The sequence below is a fragment of the Gambusia affinis genome, linkage group LG02 (assembly GCF_019740435.1).
Source record: "Gambusia affinis linkage group LG02, SWU_Gaff_1.0, whole genome shotgun sequence".
In the NCBI taxonomy this organism is placed as follows: Eukaryota; Metazoa; Chordata; class Actinopteri; order Cyprinodontiformes; family Poeciliidae; genus Gambusia; species Gambusia affinis.
Genome location: NC_057869.1, coordinates 31,781,003 through 31,800,274, shown reverse-complemented (window position 1 = coordinate 31,800,274; position 19,272 = coordinate 31,781,003). Strand labels below are relative to the sequence as shown.

The 19,272-nt window shown below is 41.8% G+C and overlaps 1 protein-coding gene across 1 annotated transcript in view; it reads right to left on the bottom strand.

Moving 5' to 3' along the window:
• arnt2 (aryl-hydrocarbon receptor nuclear translocator 2) overlaps positions 1 to 18,743 on the bottom strand; it is a 63,772-nt gene extending 45,029 nt beyond the window's left edge. The window contains exons 1-3 of the mRNA XM_044140080.1: positions 18,445 to 18,743; positions 13,588 to 13,699; positions 10,862 to 10,909 (exon numbers count right to left, since the gene is read on the bottom strand). Coding sequence (XP_043996015.1) covers positions 10,862 to 10,909; positions 13,588 to 13,699; positions 18,445 to 18,475 — 191 coding nt within the window. The 5' untranslated portion in view covers positions 18,476 to 18,743. The remainder of the gene's footprint in view (positions 1 to 10,861; positions 10,910 to 13,587; positions 13,700 to 18,444) is intronic.
• Between the last annotated feature and the right edge of the window lie 529 nt (positions 18,744 to 19,272).

Genomic DNA, 19,272 nt, shown 5'->3' with positions numbered 1-19,272 from the left:
CTGAGCGGAGTAATTGTGCAAAACGCAGGGAGGAGGCATCAATTATTTTTTTCAGAGATTATCTATCTCATGTTATTACATTGTGAAAGTTGTAATATATATGTAAAATCTTTTTTGTTTAAGTTACATGTTGCAGCTTTAAGCAGACGTTCGGTGTGAGAGTTCACTGTGGGTGGAGCAGAAACGGCGCTCCATCTGTGAAATATTACTATCTATAACGCATAGCGGCGGTCCAACAGCAGGAGCAGAACCAGCATCTTAGACCGCTAGCTCATTGATTTAAACTATTTTTCGGGTTATTTGTTAAGCTTTCTGACCATGATGCTCTTCCGGGTGAGTGTTGGTAGCTGTGCGCTGCTTTACATGCTATCTGGCCACTCCGGATGTCCGTTCTTCCTGCATTGTGCCTCGATGTAGCCAAACGCAGTCAAATGTTTGTTTTTTAAATGTCATATTAGATTTGTTCTGTTGATGCATTTTGACATGCTTCACCCCTGAGGTATTTCTTCGGCGGAACATGCAAACTTCCCCATTCACTCTCAAGAGCGTTATAGTTTCTCGCCACATTGCTTAGGATTTGTTGCTGCGTGTCTGCGAAGGTAAGAGGATATCAGCTGCGCATGCAGGCTGCGAAATGAGATACAGGTGATCAGTTTTAGTGATTGGCAACAAGAGAGTGAACGGAGATCACTGATCATACACTTTTTCACGGAAATCGGCCCATTATACTCAAAAAAATGAACTTAGAAAATCTATATCATGCACCCATTCACAAACACACCTACTATAATCAAATTCTATGAAATAATTTTGTTTTTTTAGAAATCAAATAAATATTTGGATATGTTTACTCCCCCAATTCTTCCTCAGAATATCTAATAAATTAACCTTTTCCTTGATACATTCAAACTCTCTCCTCATATATCTTCTCTCTCTTTCATACTTATGGCATTCTAATATAAAATGCTCTATTGTTTCATATTTTTCACAGTAATCACATTTGCCAGTAGTATGATTTTGTATTTTAAAAAGTCTATAATAAAGTCCTGTAAATCCAAATCTTAACCTTGTAATCACTCTTTCCTCCTTTCTATTTCATCTTCCATTTCTTTTTTCTCCTACCATCTTCTGAATTTTATAAAACCATCTTCCTGTTTTTCTTTCATCCCATCTTTTTTGCCATTTTTCCATCAGTTTTTCTTTAACAATACTCTTTCCCTCAGATTTACTTGTTTTAACTGTAAAACTAATTTTACATTTGAATTACATTGAATTGCCCTCTTTGCCATTTTATCTGCCTTCTTGTTTCCTTCTACTCCAATATGTGCTGGAACCCACACAAATATAACTATCAAACCCATATTTTGTATTCTGAACAATGTATGAAATATTTCTAATAAAATATCCATCCTACTATCTGAGTGGTTATATTTTAAACTCAATAATGCAGAGCTTGAATCTGAACAAATGACTGTTTTTAATGGTTTTATGTCTTCTACCCACTGTAAAGCTAATAATATTGCCAACATTTCTCCTGTTTATACTGATAATCTATCTGTAATTCGTTTCCCTATTTTTATATTGAATTCATTCAATATAAAAATATTCATTTCCTTCATCTATCTTATTTCTTCCACGTCCTCTCCTGCTTCCTCTCCCCACTGGCGTCCACCCTTCAAAATCCATGTCTTCCTCATTTCCTACCTCCATTTCCAACCGAACCATTCACATACCAGTTTATGCCCAAATCCGCCATTTCCAAATACGATATATTTCTGTTTTGTTTCTCCCGCGCCACTCAAAGGCCTCCGTAGCATTCACTCTTGTGGACGCGCCGCATTGCAAAGACAATGCCTAGTTAAACTGGGAAGACCCTGGAGTCCATGTAATCATGATAACATCATTCATCATTCATTATAGTCAGACTGATCTTGTGCTGAAGACGGGTGAGATCACGGGATATCACACGAGATCATGGGAAATCACAGGATATTACACAAGACCACGCGAGACAAATGTTTTTTTTGTCTCAACTTGAATACATTTGATAATAATGTGATTGAATTCAGTCAGATTGATCTTCTGCCAAAAAAAATTTTATTTCGGAGGTTATTACATTCACAAAAGAATATCATGTACTTTTAACACAATAATTTTTGTTTGAAACGTGATAAAATCATGTTGGATAATCAATAAATTCAACAACTTAACGTTTATGAAATTTAATCATGTTGAGATAACATGATTCATTATAGTTAGACTGATCTTGTGCTGAAGATGACGAGTGAGATCACAGGATATCATGCGAGATCATGGGAAATCACGCAACATAACTGTTTTGCGCCTGGAAAACTTCAAAGCGGTTTTAGTTACACATTAAACTATAGATTTGTTTTTCTCTGCAGGGCACAATTGGCATTTAAGAACTGCACTGTAACAAATAAAAACTTCAGTACCAAACACCTTTATGTTCACAAAGAAACAACTCAACCCCAACATTCTGCACTGTTCTTTAGTTTTACCTTGTTTAAGTGATTCCAGAGAGGTTTGGGAAATTAATTACAAAACAACACACCAGTAACTAATCAAACTTCAAAAAAGACCATCCATCCATCCATCTTCTTACGCTTATCCGGGGTCGGGTCGTGGGGGTAGCAGCTTCAGAAGGGAGGCCCAGACTTCCCTCTCCCCAGGCACTACTTCCAGCTCCTCCGGAGGAATCCCAAGGCGTTCCCAGGCTAGCCGAGAGACATAGTCCCTCCAGTGTGTCCTGGGTCTTCCCCGGGGCCTCCTCCCGGTGAGACGTGCCTGGAACACCTCACCAGGGAGGCGTCCAGGAGGCATCCTGACCAGATGCCCAAGCCACCTCAACTGGCCCCTCTCGACATGAAGGAGCAGCGGCTCTACTCTGAGTCCCTCCCGGATGACTGAGCTTCTCACCCTATCTCTAAGGGAGAGCCCAGCCACCCTACGGAGAAAACCCATTTCGGCCACTTGTATCCGCGATCTCATTCTTTCGGTCATGACCCAAAGCTCATGACCATAGATGAGGGTGGGAACGTAGAACGACCGGTAAATCGAGAGCTTCGCTTTTTGGCTCAGCTCTCTCTTCACCACGACGGACCGGTACAGCCCGCTTGACGGCAGACACTGCACCAATCCGCCTGTCGATCTCCCGCTCTCTTCTTCCCCCATTCGTAAACAAGATCCAAAGATACTTGAACTCCTCCACTTGGGGCAGGACACCCTCCCTGAACTGGAAAGGCACTATACCCTTTTCCGGCTCAAGACCATGGCCTCGGATTTGGAGGCACTGATCACCATCCCAGCCGCTTCACACTCGGCTGCAAACCGCTCCAGCGAGAGCTGCAGATCACGTCACGATGAAGCCAAAAGAACCACATCATCCGCAAAAAGCAGAGATGCAATCCTAAGGCCACCAAAACGGATCCCCTCAACACCTTGGCTGCGCCTAGAAATTCTGTTCATAAAAGTAATGAACAGAATCGGTGACAAAGGGCAGCCCTGGCAGAGTCCAACTCTCACCGGAAACGAGCCTGACTTATTGCTGGTAATGCAGACCAGATTCTGACACTGGTCATACAGGGATCTGACAGCCCGTATCAAGAAGTCCGGTACCCCATATTCCCGGAGAACCCCCTACAGGGCTCCCCGAGGGACACGGTCGAACGCCTTCTCCAAGTCCACAAAACACATGTAGACTGGTTGGGTGAACTCCCATGCACCCTCCAGGACCCTGCTGAGGGTGTAGAGCTGGTCCAGTGTTCCACGACCAGAACCAGAACCACACTGCTCTTCCTGAATCCAAGATTCAACAATCCGACGGACCCTCCTCTCCAGAACCCCCGAATAGACCTTGCCAGGGAGGCTTAAGAGTGTGACCCCCCCTGTAATTGGAGCACTCCCTCTGATCCCCCTTTTTGAACAGGGGGACCACCACCCCAGTCTGCCAATCCAGGAGAACTGCCCCCGATGTCCATGCGATATTGAAGAGTCGCGTTAGCCAACACAACCCTACAACATCCAGAGCCTTGAGGAACTCCGGGCGGATCTCATCCACCCCCGGGGCCCTGCCACCGAGGAGCTTTTTGACCACCTCGGCGACTTCGACCCCAGAGATTGGAGAGCCCAACCCAGAGTCCCCAGGCTCAGCTTCCACAATAGAAGGCATGTTGGTGGAATTGAGGAGGTCTTTGAAGTATTCTGCCCACCGGCCCACAACATCCCAAGTTGAGGTCAGCAGCACACCATCCCCACTGTAAACAGTGTTGGTGCTGTACTGCTTTCCCCCCCTGAGACGCCAGATGGTGGACCAGAATCGCCTCGAAGCCGTATGGAAGTCTTTCTCCATGACCTCTCCAAATTCCTCCCATGCCCGAGTTTTTGCCTCAGCAACCACTCGAGCCGCATGCCGCTTCGCCAGCCGGTACCCATCGGCTGCTTCTGGAGTCCCACAGGCCAAAAATGCTCGATAGGACTCCTTCTTCAGCCTGACGGATACCCTCACTGAAAGTGTCCACCAACGGGTTTGAGGGTTGCCGCCACGACAGGCACCGACAACCTTGTGGCCACAGCTCAGATGAGCCGCCTCGACAATGGAGGCACGGAACACGGTCCACTCAGACTCCATGTCCCCCACCTCCCCTGGGATGTGTTCGAAGTTCTGCCGGAGATGGGAGTTAAAGCTCCGTCTCACAGGGGACTCATTCCCAGTAGACCCTCACAACACGTTTGGGTCTGCCAGGTCTGACCGGCATCCTCCCCCACCAGCAGAGCCAACTCACCAGCAGGTAATGGTCAGTGGACAGCTCCGCACTGCTCTTCACCCGAGTGTCCAAGACATACGGCCGCAGATCCGATGAAACAATGACAAAGTCGATCATCGAACTGCGGCCTAGGGTGTCCTGGTGCCAAGTGCACATATGGATACCCTTTTGCTTGAACATGGTGCTCGTTATGGACAATCCATGACGAGCACAGAAGTCCAAGAACAGAACACCACTCGAGTTGAGATCAGGGGGGCCGTTCCTCCCAACCACGCCCCTCCAGGCCTCACTGTCATTGCCCACGTGAGTGTTGAAGTCCCCCAGCAGAACAAGGGAGTCCCCAGGTGGAGCACTCTCCAGCACCCCCTCTAGGGACTCCAAAAAGGGTGGGTAATCTGAGCTGTCGTTCGGCCCATAAGCACAAATGACAGTCAGGACCCGTCCCCCCACCCGTAGGCGGAGGGAGGCTACCCTCTCGTTCACCGGGGTAAACCCCAATGTACAGGCGCTGAGATGGGGAGCAACAAGTATGCCCACTCCTGCCCGACGCCTCTCACCTTGGGCAACTCCAGAGTGGAAGTATGTCCAGCCCCTCTCAAGGAGACTGGTTCCAGAACCAGAGCCATGCGTCAAGGTGAGACTATTTCTAGCCGGAACCTATCTACCTCACGCACTAGCTCCGGCTCCTTCCCCACCAGAGAGGTGACATTCCACGTCCCAAGAGCTAGCTTCTGCAACCGAGGATCGGATTGCCAGGGTCCCCTCCCTCGGCCGCCACCCATCACACATTGCACCCAACCCCTTTGGCCCCTCTCATGGGTGGTAGGCCCATGGGAGGGGGGGCTCATGTTTCCTCTTCGGGCTGAGCCCGGCCGGGCTCCATGGGTAAAAGCCCGGCCACCAGATGTCACCATCGTGCCCCCCCTCTAGGCGTGGCTCCAGAGAGGGGCCCCGGTGACCCGCGTCCGGGAACGCCAAGAATATCAGCCACATTTTATTTAATTAGCAAATGTTTTATCAGTGCATTGAGCTCAAGCCTTCAGATTTTTCCAGTGATCACACTGATTCCTGCTCTAGTTAGGTGAAGGTTTCTGGAAATCCTGAAGGCTTTACACCAGAACGAACAAGGAGCCACTACAGGCCTCAACCCAGAAAGAAGAAAAGCTGCAAACAGAAACTCCATTCTTCTCCGTCATGAACCAGTGGAACTTTTAAAATGATAAAATTACCCATTTACACACCATCAGTTCTCTTACTCCATCTTTCTCCCTGTCTGTCTTTTTCTCTGCCTGTCTCTCTATAACTGTTCTGTCCATTTCTAATAGACAGACAGGAGGACAGCCACAATGAAGGAAGGTCAGAGAAAGTGACTGTCCACTAAATCTTTCCTTTTCATCCTGTCTGTCTTTAACTGACATGAATCCAGTTTGGAAACTTTGACATTTGGGTACTTTTGTTTTAGTAAAGATTATTTAATTTATTGTATTCAATGTCATATTATCATGATTGTAAATATATCAGTTATATTTTTAGATCTGAGTATTTTTCACTTTGGTGGCAATACTTTAACTTCTGTGTAACAAGCAAATATTGCTGCTGCAAAATCCTGTATTTTGTTTTGCTTCAGTTTGTCAGATTTAAATTGACAATAAAATCAAGTGATTTTAAAATATACATGTATGTTTTTTTAATTATAGACATTTTTTTGTTGTGAGTTTGGTAAATTAAGTTGCAAGTTCACATTTAAACTTTTAAAAGCTAGCAAAGTATGCAGTTTTATGAACTACTGTAAAATGACAACTTTGTAATTGTGACTAGCTTAAATGCATGTTCAAATATGTTGTCATATGGCAAGAGTTTATACCTTTTATAGTAAAGTGCCTGCACTGCACATGTAAAAGAAAATGGATAACAATTTTGAAAATAGAGTTCTGTTGTACCTTTTGTAATTGTTGAGTGTTCTTTATATCCTTTCACCCAGTCCTGTCTTAAAACACTTAATGTAATGTAACTTAAAAAATATCTCTGAATTAATGTAATTAAACCCTAACCAGCTGCTTAGTTTGCTTGTGATTTGGGTTGGCCCTGCCTCTCACTTCCTTGAGTTTTTGTAACTCGTTCATTATTGTTTCTTAAATGTTCAAATCCGCTGCCTAAGCCTGTCTGCTATCAGGTCCTCCTCAAAACCTCAGCAAACGATGACAGAAGCTGCACAAAAACCATGAATGATGTAAACTAAAAAAAATCAGAAATACAAAAAAGAAATGCAAACAAAAAATACTGGCAATCACAGGAGGGAAAATGCTGCAAAAAAACAACAGCAGGTACGAAGTGCTGCAATCTCGTTCTACAAAATGGAAATGCTCCACACCACTAGAGAGAGTCAACCAACAGATTTGTACGGGACACGACTCTCAGTAAAATATACTCACTATTGCCCCTTTACTCATTGAAGTAAAAGTAAACCAGTCGGGGCTCTACTGACCGCCGCCAGGTTTGGCTGTACTATACGGTTACCACCCGTCTTGTATAATACAGAATCATCCCATATTTGGCTCTTAAATGTTGCGTCTCAAATTGAACCGATACGGGACAAGATTTGTTCCGTATTTTGTTAAATGTCCGACAGACAAAAAGGGACTTCGGTGTCCCTCAGGCTGACATCTTCAGGTATCTCCAAGTACGTAGTTACGTGAAAGCCAATTTCTGATTAACACTGCCTCAAATAACGTGGATTGATGAATGTTTGGATATGAATCTGACTGATAAGGGCTTAATATCAGTTATATACGGCAAAATTCAGAACACTGCATCCCCATCACTTAAACATCTGAAAGATTCATGGAAAGAAGAGTTAGGGGAACTATTTACTGATACAGCCTGGCAGGCCGCATTCTCAAGAATCCATTCTTCTTCAATTTGCATTAGACATAGCCTGCTACAATTTAAGGTGCTGCACAGATTGTACTTTTCCCCTAACAAATTAGCTAGAATGTATCTTGGTGTAGTTTCATCTTGTGTTAGGTGTAGCCCTGCTGATCTCAGTCATATGTCCAGGCTCCTCCCCTTTAGGGAGTCAATCTTTAGGACGATTACATTTATATGTAAGAGGATTATTGATCGAAGTGCTCTAACTGCCTTATTTGGGGTTGTCCCTCCGACTACACCAATAACAACGCAGCAGGCCAATGCTATAGCATTTGTTACACTACTTGCAAGACGCCTAATATTATTCAATTGGAAGAGAGCTGCTCCTCCATCTCATAAGCAATGGATGGAAGATGTTATATTCCATCTGAAGCTTGAGCATCTGAAACATACAATAAACGACTCAATCCAACAATACAATATCACCTGGCAGCCATTTCTTTTGTATTTTGAGACAGACTTCTCCTGAGTATATAGCCCTCCCCTCCTCCTTCCCCTTCTCCACCTCTCAATCTTCCTTCCCCCCTTACTAAATATGTGATGTTAGCACCTGTTGTCATTTTGTTTTTGTTTGATTTATTGTTATTCTTACATGTATAAAACAAATAAAAAGATTTGAATAATAAATGTCTGATAGACATGTCTATCACACACATATGAACACTCAGTGTAACAATAATGATAAAAATAAAAGACTGAAAATATTAAAGTCAGTTAAATTCTCATGGAGGGAACTACAAAGGATCCCACGTCTTTTTAAAAGACCCAATCGAACCGTTATACCTAGGATTTCTGTCGGCTAATGTGTGGTCTCTCAGGTTTTGAAAATGGGCCGACAGCTCTAAGATCGTTTAGTGTGCGCTGGACATTACACTCAGGAAATGAGGAAGGGAGGGTCAGTGGAGAGCACTGGAGTTGAGCCTTTTTTCATTTAGTGTCATCAATAGAAAGAGAAAATGGCTGGAAGAGACGATAAAGGCGATAATTAAAATGACGTATTTATCGTACGATTAATTGATTTATCGTTTATTGCGACAGGCCTACATCCATCCATCCAAAAACAAATTAGCGTCAGCTAAAATTGGAATTGGCAGGTCAGGTTTTTTAAAGATCGGTCATGGTGGATTCACCAGTAAATTGCAATCTGTGCACCCCTGGTTTGCATCGATCATGTGTCTGCAGTTCATTTTGTCGTTTGCACCTGTCAGCCACTGTAGGTTCGTCTTTGACTTTATAGATTCTGACACTTAATCTATTAATATTGATTGTAGACTAGGGGTTGAACGACTACATATTTTTTAAGGTCGACTACATAGTGACGTAAGCGCAAAAACCCTTCACAACTACTTGGAGGCTTTATTAGCTATTTTCACGGCAAATATTGACCCCCCCCACCCCCCCACACACACACACACACCGGTGTTTTTTCTAAACACCGGCTGATGCTGATGATCTCTGGATAGTTACTATAGGAGTCAAATTATCACACTGACTACATGGTGCTTTTGGAACATCACAAGCCAAACTTGTTATGAACGGATCCAGTTTGGTTACAGCTGAATTCAACGAAACCACCTGCTTCTCCTCCGCCCGATGCGCGGCAGGAAGCTCTGCTGACTCAGCAGATTGAACGATTTAAGATATTTTCTAGTCAACGTCAACATGATAAAAGTCGAGTCGATGTCGAGTTGACTAGTCGTTGTGACGTCATAGCAACGCAAGACGCAAACTTTGGAGTAACGTACAGGCTTTATTACCCGTTTTCACGGAAAAATATGGCATTTACACAGAACAGCAATAAATGAAACAACAAAACATCGGGATAGTTTATGATAAATAATAAGTTGCTGGGAAACCAACATTCAAAAGGAAACGCACATCTTTTAGATGGCATTACCACAGATCTTTATTTAATCAGCAACATAACATCATAATGTATTAGTTAGATCGTGACAAAGACACTCGCGAGCCGGCTAAGTGACATCCTTAGCGGGAAGGGGGCGAGTTTTAGACGGCTCGTGTTTTGTAGTTGACTGCAGCTGCAACTCCATCTCCTTTTAAAAACACTGTAAAACCACAAATATGCATCCATCTACATATATTTTAAACTAATGTATTAACTTATTTTTCTTGTGTCTTGTGACGTATACTGTGCTGTCAGATCAGCACAGGCTGTCACCACCGGCAATCACGACTGCGACTAGTCGACATGAAATGTAAAAACTCGCGAGACGTCCTAGAGTCGACTAATTGGTTCAACCCCTATTGTAGACCACTTGTTCAGTCACTTATTTTATTCTTTTCTACACAGAGCTAAAATAAAACCAACTGAAATATCTTAAATTAGGACCGTTCTGTTTGCACCATGCTGACTAGAGACCTACACTGCTCTTAACTTTGTTACATCAACTATTTCCACTATTTCAACAGTCTCGGCATTGTGTTTTCAAGTTGGTTTCAAATATTTCTCCTAATTTATAAAATGACATAATCAGCAGACTTCAGATAATAATTACTTGGAATTTTTTCTGACATCTGCGTAAAATATATATAATATATAATAAAATATAATACCTGGTTGTATTTCTGATGGTGAAAAATACAATTAGGAGAAATAACTTGTTCCTATTGATGTTACAGGAGACTCACATCCATCCATCCATCCATTTTCTATACACCCTTCTTCCCTAATGGGGTCGGGAGGGTTGCTGGTGCCTATCTCCAGCTGCGTCCTGGGTGAGAGGCAGGGTACACCCTGGACAGGTCGCCAGTCTGTCGCAGGGTAACACAAAGACATACAAGACAAACAACCATTCACACACACACTCACACCTAGGGAGAATTTAGAGAAACCAATTAACCTGACAGTCATGTTTTTGGACTGTGGGAGGAAGCCGGAGAACCCGGAGAGAACCCACCATGCACAGGGAGAACATGCAAACTCCATGCAGAAAGACCCCGGGCCGGGAATCGAACCCAGGACCTTCTTGCTGCAAGGCAACAGCTCTACTAACTGCGCCACTGTGCAGTCCAGGAGACTCACAAAAAGTAAAAAATTATTTTCTTGTTATTTCAATTAGCTATAGCCATTTGTACCCTCGACAAATGAAGATCCGGTCCATGCTGCTTGATTTCACTGCTCTCACCTTGAAAATTTGCTGGGTCCCTCACCATCCTCATCATCAAAGTCCATTCTGTAAAATAAAATGGAATGACAGTTATCTAGCTGCCAACTTATGGCACTTTGAATCACTTTAATTATGTTTGAATTTCTTCAATGTACTTATAAAGACAAATAGATCCAAAATCTATGTCCAAATATTTTATTCAAATCCTGTATCTAGTTAGCGTGATGTTAACGAACAATTAAGGTCAGCCAGAACTTTAAAAAAAAACTGGATAGGCTGGACACGTTTTGTAGTTTTATCTAAAATCAATACTAATATTGCAGTGACAATATATGCAAAGGTTAATTTCTAGTGAATTGCATCTGTACTCAGGGTCGTGCAGAGACTTTTGGAGGCCCGGGGGCTCAAAGTTTAAAAAAAATAAAAAAAGGCACATGGAACAAGATCTTAAAACATCATACAACATAACAACAACCCATATTAATCAAGAATTTAATTGGATCGTACTATATCACTGCCATCATGTGGGGACAATGCAAGGCAAATGTGGAATATTTTCCCCAACAGGTATTTGGTTTTTGCTGCTGACTGTCCTAGAGGATCTGAGTTGATCTGAGACTGTAGCTGTTAAACAGACCATCGGAGAGAAGGACGCTGGTTATGAAGTAATGAAATAAGCAAATTTTTTCCATTTTACTAATTAAGCCCTAATAATACCTATTTAACCTGTAGAGCAACTTGGCTACAGACTGCTTTATAGATCAAAAAAGCTCAAAGGGGTTAACTCTATATAATCTTTGGATGTTAGCTGCCAGTAGGGGCCTCCAGACATTCAGGGGCACCTAGAAATGGTTTCATTGTAATACAGACCAGAGATCCAAACCTGTAGCATTCATATATAGAGAATTACAATGTTATTAAATTTTATATAATGCATTCAGTTGAATAAAAAAAATACACTTAGGATTTAATTAGGAAATTTATTTTGTAAAAGTTTAAGGAATCATCTTGATAGTTTGAATGTTGTGTTACCCTGGCTACAATATGGTGTAATATTTGTGTTTGAGCTGGTTTATTCACAAATACATCACAGCAAATTACCAATAATCAGTGATTGATTTTAAACTCAGCCAATACACCTGGTCTCCCTTAACCTTAGACTTCACCTTATCTACATTTAAACACTGTTAGTGATGCTGAGGTTCTTAGTAGGAAGGGCTTTGTGGGGTGGGGGGTTCTGTCTAAGGCCCCATATTACCTCTTCATGCCCTGCATGAAGAGCTGCTGCGATGCGCATCTCTGGAATTTACCTGGAATCCCTCAATGGCCCCTATGTCAGTCCGCCGATGCTTTGGGGACATTTTGATTCATTTAATTGTGGCATGTTTGGCTTTATGCTGTGATTCTAATTATTGCTACAGTATTTTCTCTGATGTTTATTTTGTGAACTCTAAATGCTCTGGGCTAAAACTACCTCTAACACTTGAGGTTCTGCAACAGCTTTTATTTACAGCGCTCACCTCAAGCCCAGATCCTATCAACCCGCCTGCTAGTAACATTATGGAGAAGCAGAGCGAACAGTCAGCAGGTGGTACCAGGTGGTACCGGGGCTTTGAGCCATGTCACGACTCATGGTGACAATTGCAGTACCATGTCTTATATCAGGATATCTGATATAAAGACAGACATTCTTTATATCTGCCAGTGGGATCGACTGCTTGTAGCAAACCGAGCATTTAGCAGCCTGATTAAGTTATAGCCAGATGTATTGTCTGCAGCTGAAGCATTTCTGTATTTAGGGGCGAGTCAGGTTTTGTCCTGCTATTGCAAGGACAATTATGAAAATATAAATAGAAACACTTTTTCTAATGTCAACATCAGACCTATGTTTTTATTCACAAACCAGTGTATGAAAAGATATTCTTGCCCATAATTTGTTAGTTAGGGGGCACAGATCCGCCCCCTCCTCCTCACCATGAACCCGGTGTCTGAACAACATGGAGGCAGAGAAACTGAGAGTCATTATTAGACTGAGGGCAGCCATTCTAGTTTATTTTGCCAAATTATTATATTTAGGTAAATATTATTCCTGAGGGGCGCAAGCAGGCCTCCTGATACACATATAAAAAAATTATAATAAAAAATGTAAAAATAATAATAATTAAAAAAAGGCACTAGGGACATCAAGGGTAAAAGGGTCGAGGGTTCAAGCCCTCTCCTACCCCTCTGCACCTGCCTGTTTGTACTTATCCATTTAAAGCTCAGTTTTGCATTTGATTCAGTCAATTTGGTTTTTCAATATTCAAGTAAAAGGGCTACATATAAGTGCACACACAATTTTTTTATTTTATTTGTAAAAGATGCTAAAAACCCATCCATCCATTCATTATCTTACACGCTTATCCCTAGTGGGGTCGCTTGGGTTGCTGGTGCCTATCTCTAGCAGTCAACGGGTGAGAGGAGGAGTCTCCCTGGACAAGTCAGCAATCCATTGCAGATGTCAAAAACCATTTGTAATTTTTCTTCCAATTCATAATTACTCATAAGTACTTGTAAGTTACAAAGTAATGCTAAACTTCTTTTGGTTTAATCAAATAAAATCCCAGTGAGATACATAATTTATGGCAGAATGCCAAGTTTGAAGGGTATGAATATTTTTGTAGGATTCTAAATAAATTTGGGATTTTTCTTCTGTGCTAGAAAAGAAAGTGTTTCAACATCAGAGCAGAACTAAAGACACTTACCCTCCTGATCTCCTCTTCCCACCGCGGCCTGACACGGCACCTGCCATTCTCACTTGGCCACTCCCAACTCCTCCAGGCATTGCTACCGGACCTGGCAGCTCACTGGCTATTTCTACAACATGCAACAATTAAGAGGAGAGGACACAATATAACAATAATAACAAACATAATATATTTCACCCAAAATGAGCAAATCTTAAATTTTACACTAATTCTTTAAGAAATCCCATTGTTGATGTAAAAACATTGCTTAATGTATGTCAGCTTGTGTTTTCTTTGGTATTGTCCACATATTTAACTGATGAAAATAAATGTACCTTGAAAATTGGCCTCTTTTTCTAATTGACTATATTAATCTATACCAACACTGAGTGTTATTTCAGGAGACATTGTTGCTGTGTACTGTATATACATTCACCAGCCACTTTATTAGGTATGCCTTCTTACCTAATAAAGTGGTAGCAAGGATACTAGGGGTTTGGGCTATCGGGGAGGATCCAAACCCTAGTATAGGGTTGGACCCCCTTTTATCTTCAGAATTGCCTTAATCCTTCCTGGAACAGATTCAAAAACGTACTGGAAAAAGTTCTCAGAGAGTCTGGTCCATATTGACATGATAATATCATGCAGTGGCTGCAGTTTTGTCAGCTGCACATCCATAATATAAATCTCAAATTCCACCACTCAAAGGTGCTCTATTGCAGTGGTCCCCAACCACCGGGCCGTGGATAATTAAATATGTCCGTTCTATGTATTGAGTCTGGAGGAGCTTTTATTTTGAAAATCCTAAACAGGATGCTGTCGGTTACGTCTTGCGCGCCAACATGCAGCAGAATGCGTAAGAAACAACGGCGTCGGCATTGATCCTTATAACGCGCGCACCTCCCACCCCCACCCCTTCGGTCCGCAGGAAATTTAGGAAGGGCTGACTGCTCCGCTGCACTAAAAAGATTGGGGACCACTGCTCTATTGGATTGAGATCTGGTGACTGTGGAGGCCATTCATGTATAGTGGACTCATTGTTGTATTCAGGAAACAAGTCTGAGATGATTCACGCTTTGTGACATGGCGCGTTATCCTGCTGGAAGAAGCCATTAGAAGATCGCTCATAAAAAAAGAGATGGGTCACTGTGGTCATAAAGGTATGGACATTGTCAGCAAGCAGGGTCTCCCCCAGAAAATTTGCAAAGCCCAGTGGTCAGGGCGTTGAGGCAGTCCACAAGTTTTTGTATTAAAAGATGTTAAGTAGACAGGAAATGTACAAATATTAATGGGTAATTATATGTTACGGAAAACATCGCCAGTGAAACGCTATTTAAACCCCTAGGTAGTCTTAAAAACAACAAATCAAACAATACAATAAAAACGAATATCAGTTATTTCCACTTCTGTTTAATCCAAATTAAGTCGCCAGCTTCATAAGGACCCCCCAGGACTTCAAGGGCCCCATAAATGCTAATATTTTAACACAGATCACAGATAAATAAATCTAACATTTGTTTATGGAGATTATCAAGGCTGCTAAATTTGATTTTAAATGGTTTCAGCAGACATAAATTCAAAGAATTTAAATTGTTTAACATTTAAATGTAAGACTTCAAGGAGCTAGCAAGTTTACTTTGTAAAAGTTCAGAGAACAATCCTTATAGTTAGATTGTTTGGTTACCATAGCTAAAATCTGATGCTGTGAGTTTAATCTTTGAATTTGAGCTCTGTTTGTTCACCGTTACAAATTAGTAAACTTAAAATTATTTTTGATTGCTTTTTAGGTTGGCCAATGAAACTACTCCCATTCTCCCAGATTTTACTACATCTAACACAGAAGCTGGTTGTTGATGTTTTTAGCAGCAAGCAGGGCCCCTAAGTCAAATTCTGCTCAAGGCCTCATTCAGCCTTGGACCGGCCCTGCATGATGAGTTAAATCTGCTGCACTGCTCCAGAGGTGCGCAACAAATGGAGATTTTATTTAATGCTGCTAATATGACTTTAGTAGCTCTTCCATTTTGTTTTGAATAAGCGTCACAGAAACTGTTTTGGTTGCTTAAGTTTGTGGGACAGATTTTTCAGATCTTTCCATGGCCGCATGCATTGACTCTGGCTATTATGCGGGCAAAGCATTTGGTATGGTTTGATGCTTTGAGTAACCTGAAAAATAATAGAAATAAGAAATACTAATAAAATAATATATAAACAGCGGGATGCATCACTACGAGAAGAGTACGAAAGCTCCTCATCGGCCTGAACCTGCATTTACCGGGAAGACAGAGGCACACACTGGGCAGCGTATTGAGATGTAAAAGCCAAATAATTCTTTGTTTACAAAGATAAATCAATTTCACCACTCCTTCAACACGCACCCCTGAAAGCGGGTTTTGACTGTGGTTCACATAGAACTGCACAACCAGAGCTAACACGATGGGTTTTAAATTCTTACCTCGATACAGAGTTCTGCAAAAAGACATAATTCATCACAGGGGGTTGATGTAAATATCCATACATGTCACACTGTGTTCAGTTTTAGTGAAAGAGAGCGCGCGCAATCCCCGCTGAGGTAAACTAAAAAAAAAATAAAGCAGCGACAGCGCGAGAGTTAACGCACAGAGGCTTCATGTGATTAGTCCGCTCTTAAATGCATGAAGTGTAAACCTATCTTCTATAGACCTAAATTTTAGGTCTAAATATGCTCCATCAGTGCAACAGAGAAGCTTGCAATCTGGCTTGATTGAAAAAAAATTTAAATTAGGCGTTTTTGGCTTTTTTATTAGGATTTTCCTAAAAACAAAAACAAGCAACATTTAGCCTGGCGGGGGGGCCTAATAAAGCATGGTGGACCACCAATCTTATAATACACTACGGGAACCCCTAGCAACAATACACAGGTAGGTTGTGGCAGTGCCACCATGCTCTATAGAGCGTTGGAACCAACTTCACTGCATATGACGTTGTGGGGCGTTTATGTCTCGCCAGTCTCAATTACAATATGAAATGTCGTGTTTCACAGTTGATTTATCAGGTCTTGCACATGAATCGTCCAGTTTTGGTGCTGTCATGGAGGACACAAGGCAGTGGCCATTTTCAAGTTGGGCAGTTTAACAGCTTTTATGCTGTTTAACACCTGGGAATAATTTAAGCTTTTGACATTGCTTTTTTCGTACTGCATGTGGCATGTTTTTTGTAGTCACCGTGCTAAACGAAGCCTCCAAACAAATATTCATATCTCAGGAACCATAAAAAGTTTGGATTTCATTCACCCACAGTTTTATCAGAAGGAATAGGGGAACGTTGTTCATAAGATTTACTCCACTTCAACAGTTTTCTGTTATAATAATCCCATTTAGGCACTTTGCAGGATTATAAATTGTTCTGGTGCTTCTGCCTATTTCTTCCATTTCTGAAAGTCTTCAGCAGTTGACTTCAAATGCTTCAAATGCTTTTTAACAAAAGCATTGAGCATTCAGCATTCACACTTGCCTTTTCGCAGGAAATGCACACTTTTTCTTGCTTGAATTGTATTGTTTGATTTGTTGTTTTTGAGACTATTTGTGGGTTTAAATAGCATTTCATTGGTGATGTTTTCTGTAACATCTAATTACCCATTAATATTTTTACATTTCTAGTCTACTTAACATCTTTTCATACAAAAACATGGTGGACCGCCTCGGCACCCTGACCACAAGGCTTAGCAGGTTTTCTGGGGATAACCCTGAAACCAAATCATAATTATTATTGAAACCATTTAATACAGATGGGCTACACTGCACTGCTGCAGATTACACTTTGGTTTGACATAAACTGGTGTTATTAACAGATCTCCATTCATTGTTCAATATTCATGTTTATATTATTATATATATTATATATAATTGCCTTTATTGAGTCTATTTATTATCCCTTCCGGCTTTATCATTGGTTTTGTAAACTAAAAGGTAATTGGTTGCATAAACTGTGTGATTGTGGCTGACCAATAATTTATCCTACAACTGATCATCTTATTCAAGATGACTAAGCAACAACAAAAGCTCATCCTGGAACAACTAACAAATAAGATGCCTTAACCAAGCCTCACGTGCTTCTTAAATCCTAACCATGGACCAGTCATTTGGTTCATCTCACATTTGGTTATTAAATCTGTGATGATTTTCTTGGAATACTATATGTTTGAGAAAAATATACTAGCCTTAGTTTCACACTGGTTCATGTGGAGGATAGATAACAGCTCAAAAGGCTTTATTGGTGGTTCAGTTGTTGCTAAATTTCTACTGTTGTTGAATGAATATATAAGATTAAACAGCGCTTAATAATTGTCTTGGTCAGGAGTCCTTGTCAGCTGCTAACCGTGTTAAGTAGAATTGCCCCTGGTAACTGTTCCAGTAGCAGTGGAATAATTCCAGACTTGCTGCTGCTTAAAGAACATTTCTGCCTCTCATTCGGCTCCTCATGTTGGACCAACAATGAAGCAGACATCCCATCCATGCGTCCATGGAACTCTCTGCAGACCGTGGGAAGGACAATGATTGTGGAGAGCGATACGCTGAGCTTTTGTATGGCCCGACTGAACACACGAACGCACCCCCCCCCCCCCCCACCCCCAACAGACACACACACGCACACGCATACACACTCTGTCTCCGTTTTCTGAAGCAACCAAAATCACGAATACAACTACAAAGCATCCAGAAAGTCACAACAACCCATCTGTTCTCCACGCACTGAAGAAAAGTAACGGTGTAAACATGAGCTGAGTGGGGGAAGGGGATTGATGCTGGCTGGGGCTGCAGCGGCCTGTCTGTGTCGGCGCCCCACTCCAGCTTCTCCCTCCCCGCTCACATTCATCCACACACCCAGAAAAGTACTTACCAGACGGGTTCACCGCAGCGGGAGTCGCCATGTTGTCACTGCGTGGATAAAAATATATCAAAGCGATGGAGATAACGCACAATACGGCGCGAGAACCCCCCCGCTAGAAACCGTTTGCACTCCGTGGAATTGGCACGCGAAGCTTCTTCCAGCCTCCCACTTCACCCGCGTTGATGCGGAGGAAAATGATTCGGTCCTTCAACAAACGCGTCTTTGTGGGAAAAAAGAACAGCGCGAATGTTGCTATAACAGCAATATCTGAGACAAGACTTATTAAAATGCAAGATGTCTGAATCGTAACACCGCGAGACTTTAGGGTTGCATTAATAATTGAATGTTAAACAGTGCAGTTATGTAGCGTTACTACTCCTTATTAAAATGATCAAAAGTGATTATTTGTTTACTAGTTTCTGCTAAAATATTTCGACTCAATGTGATTCCTTCCTTCTTCCAATATCACTGACCTGAATTAGAGGTCACCTGCACACCAGCCATTATTTCAGAGTAAAACTGAATGACGATAGTTTACGAAAAAGACGTTTCAGTCTAAAGTAATATCGCAGATTGAAAATAAGTCCTATGTAACAGTACTGGAGAATCTGCGAGTTTTTCTCTTTAAAAAAATCTGTCAAGCAGAAGAGAAAGAATTCTTAACTTTAATGGTGCCATTTTTAAAAACATGTCAGATCCTCTAGACAAAAAGTATTGGCACAACATACAATTTTCTTAAAGGAAAGAAAAATGTAGGTTTCTTTTTGAAAATTATAAGAAAAATTCTAGTTTTCTTGTGGAGAGAATCAAAGCTTCATTCCTAACTGTACAGGCACA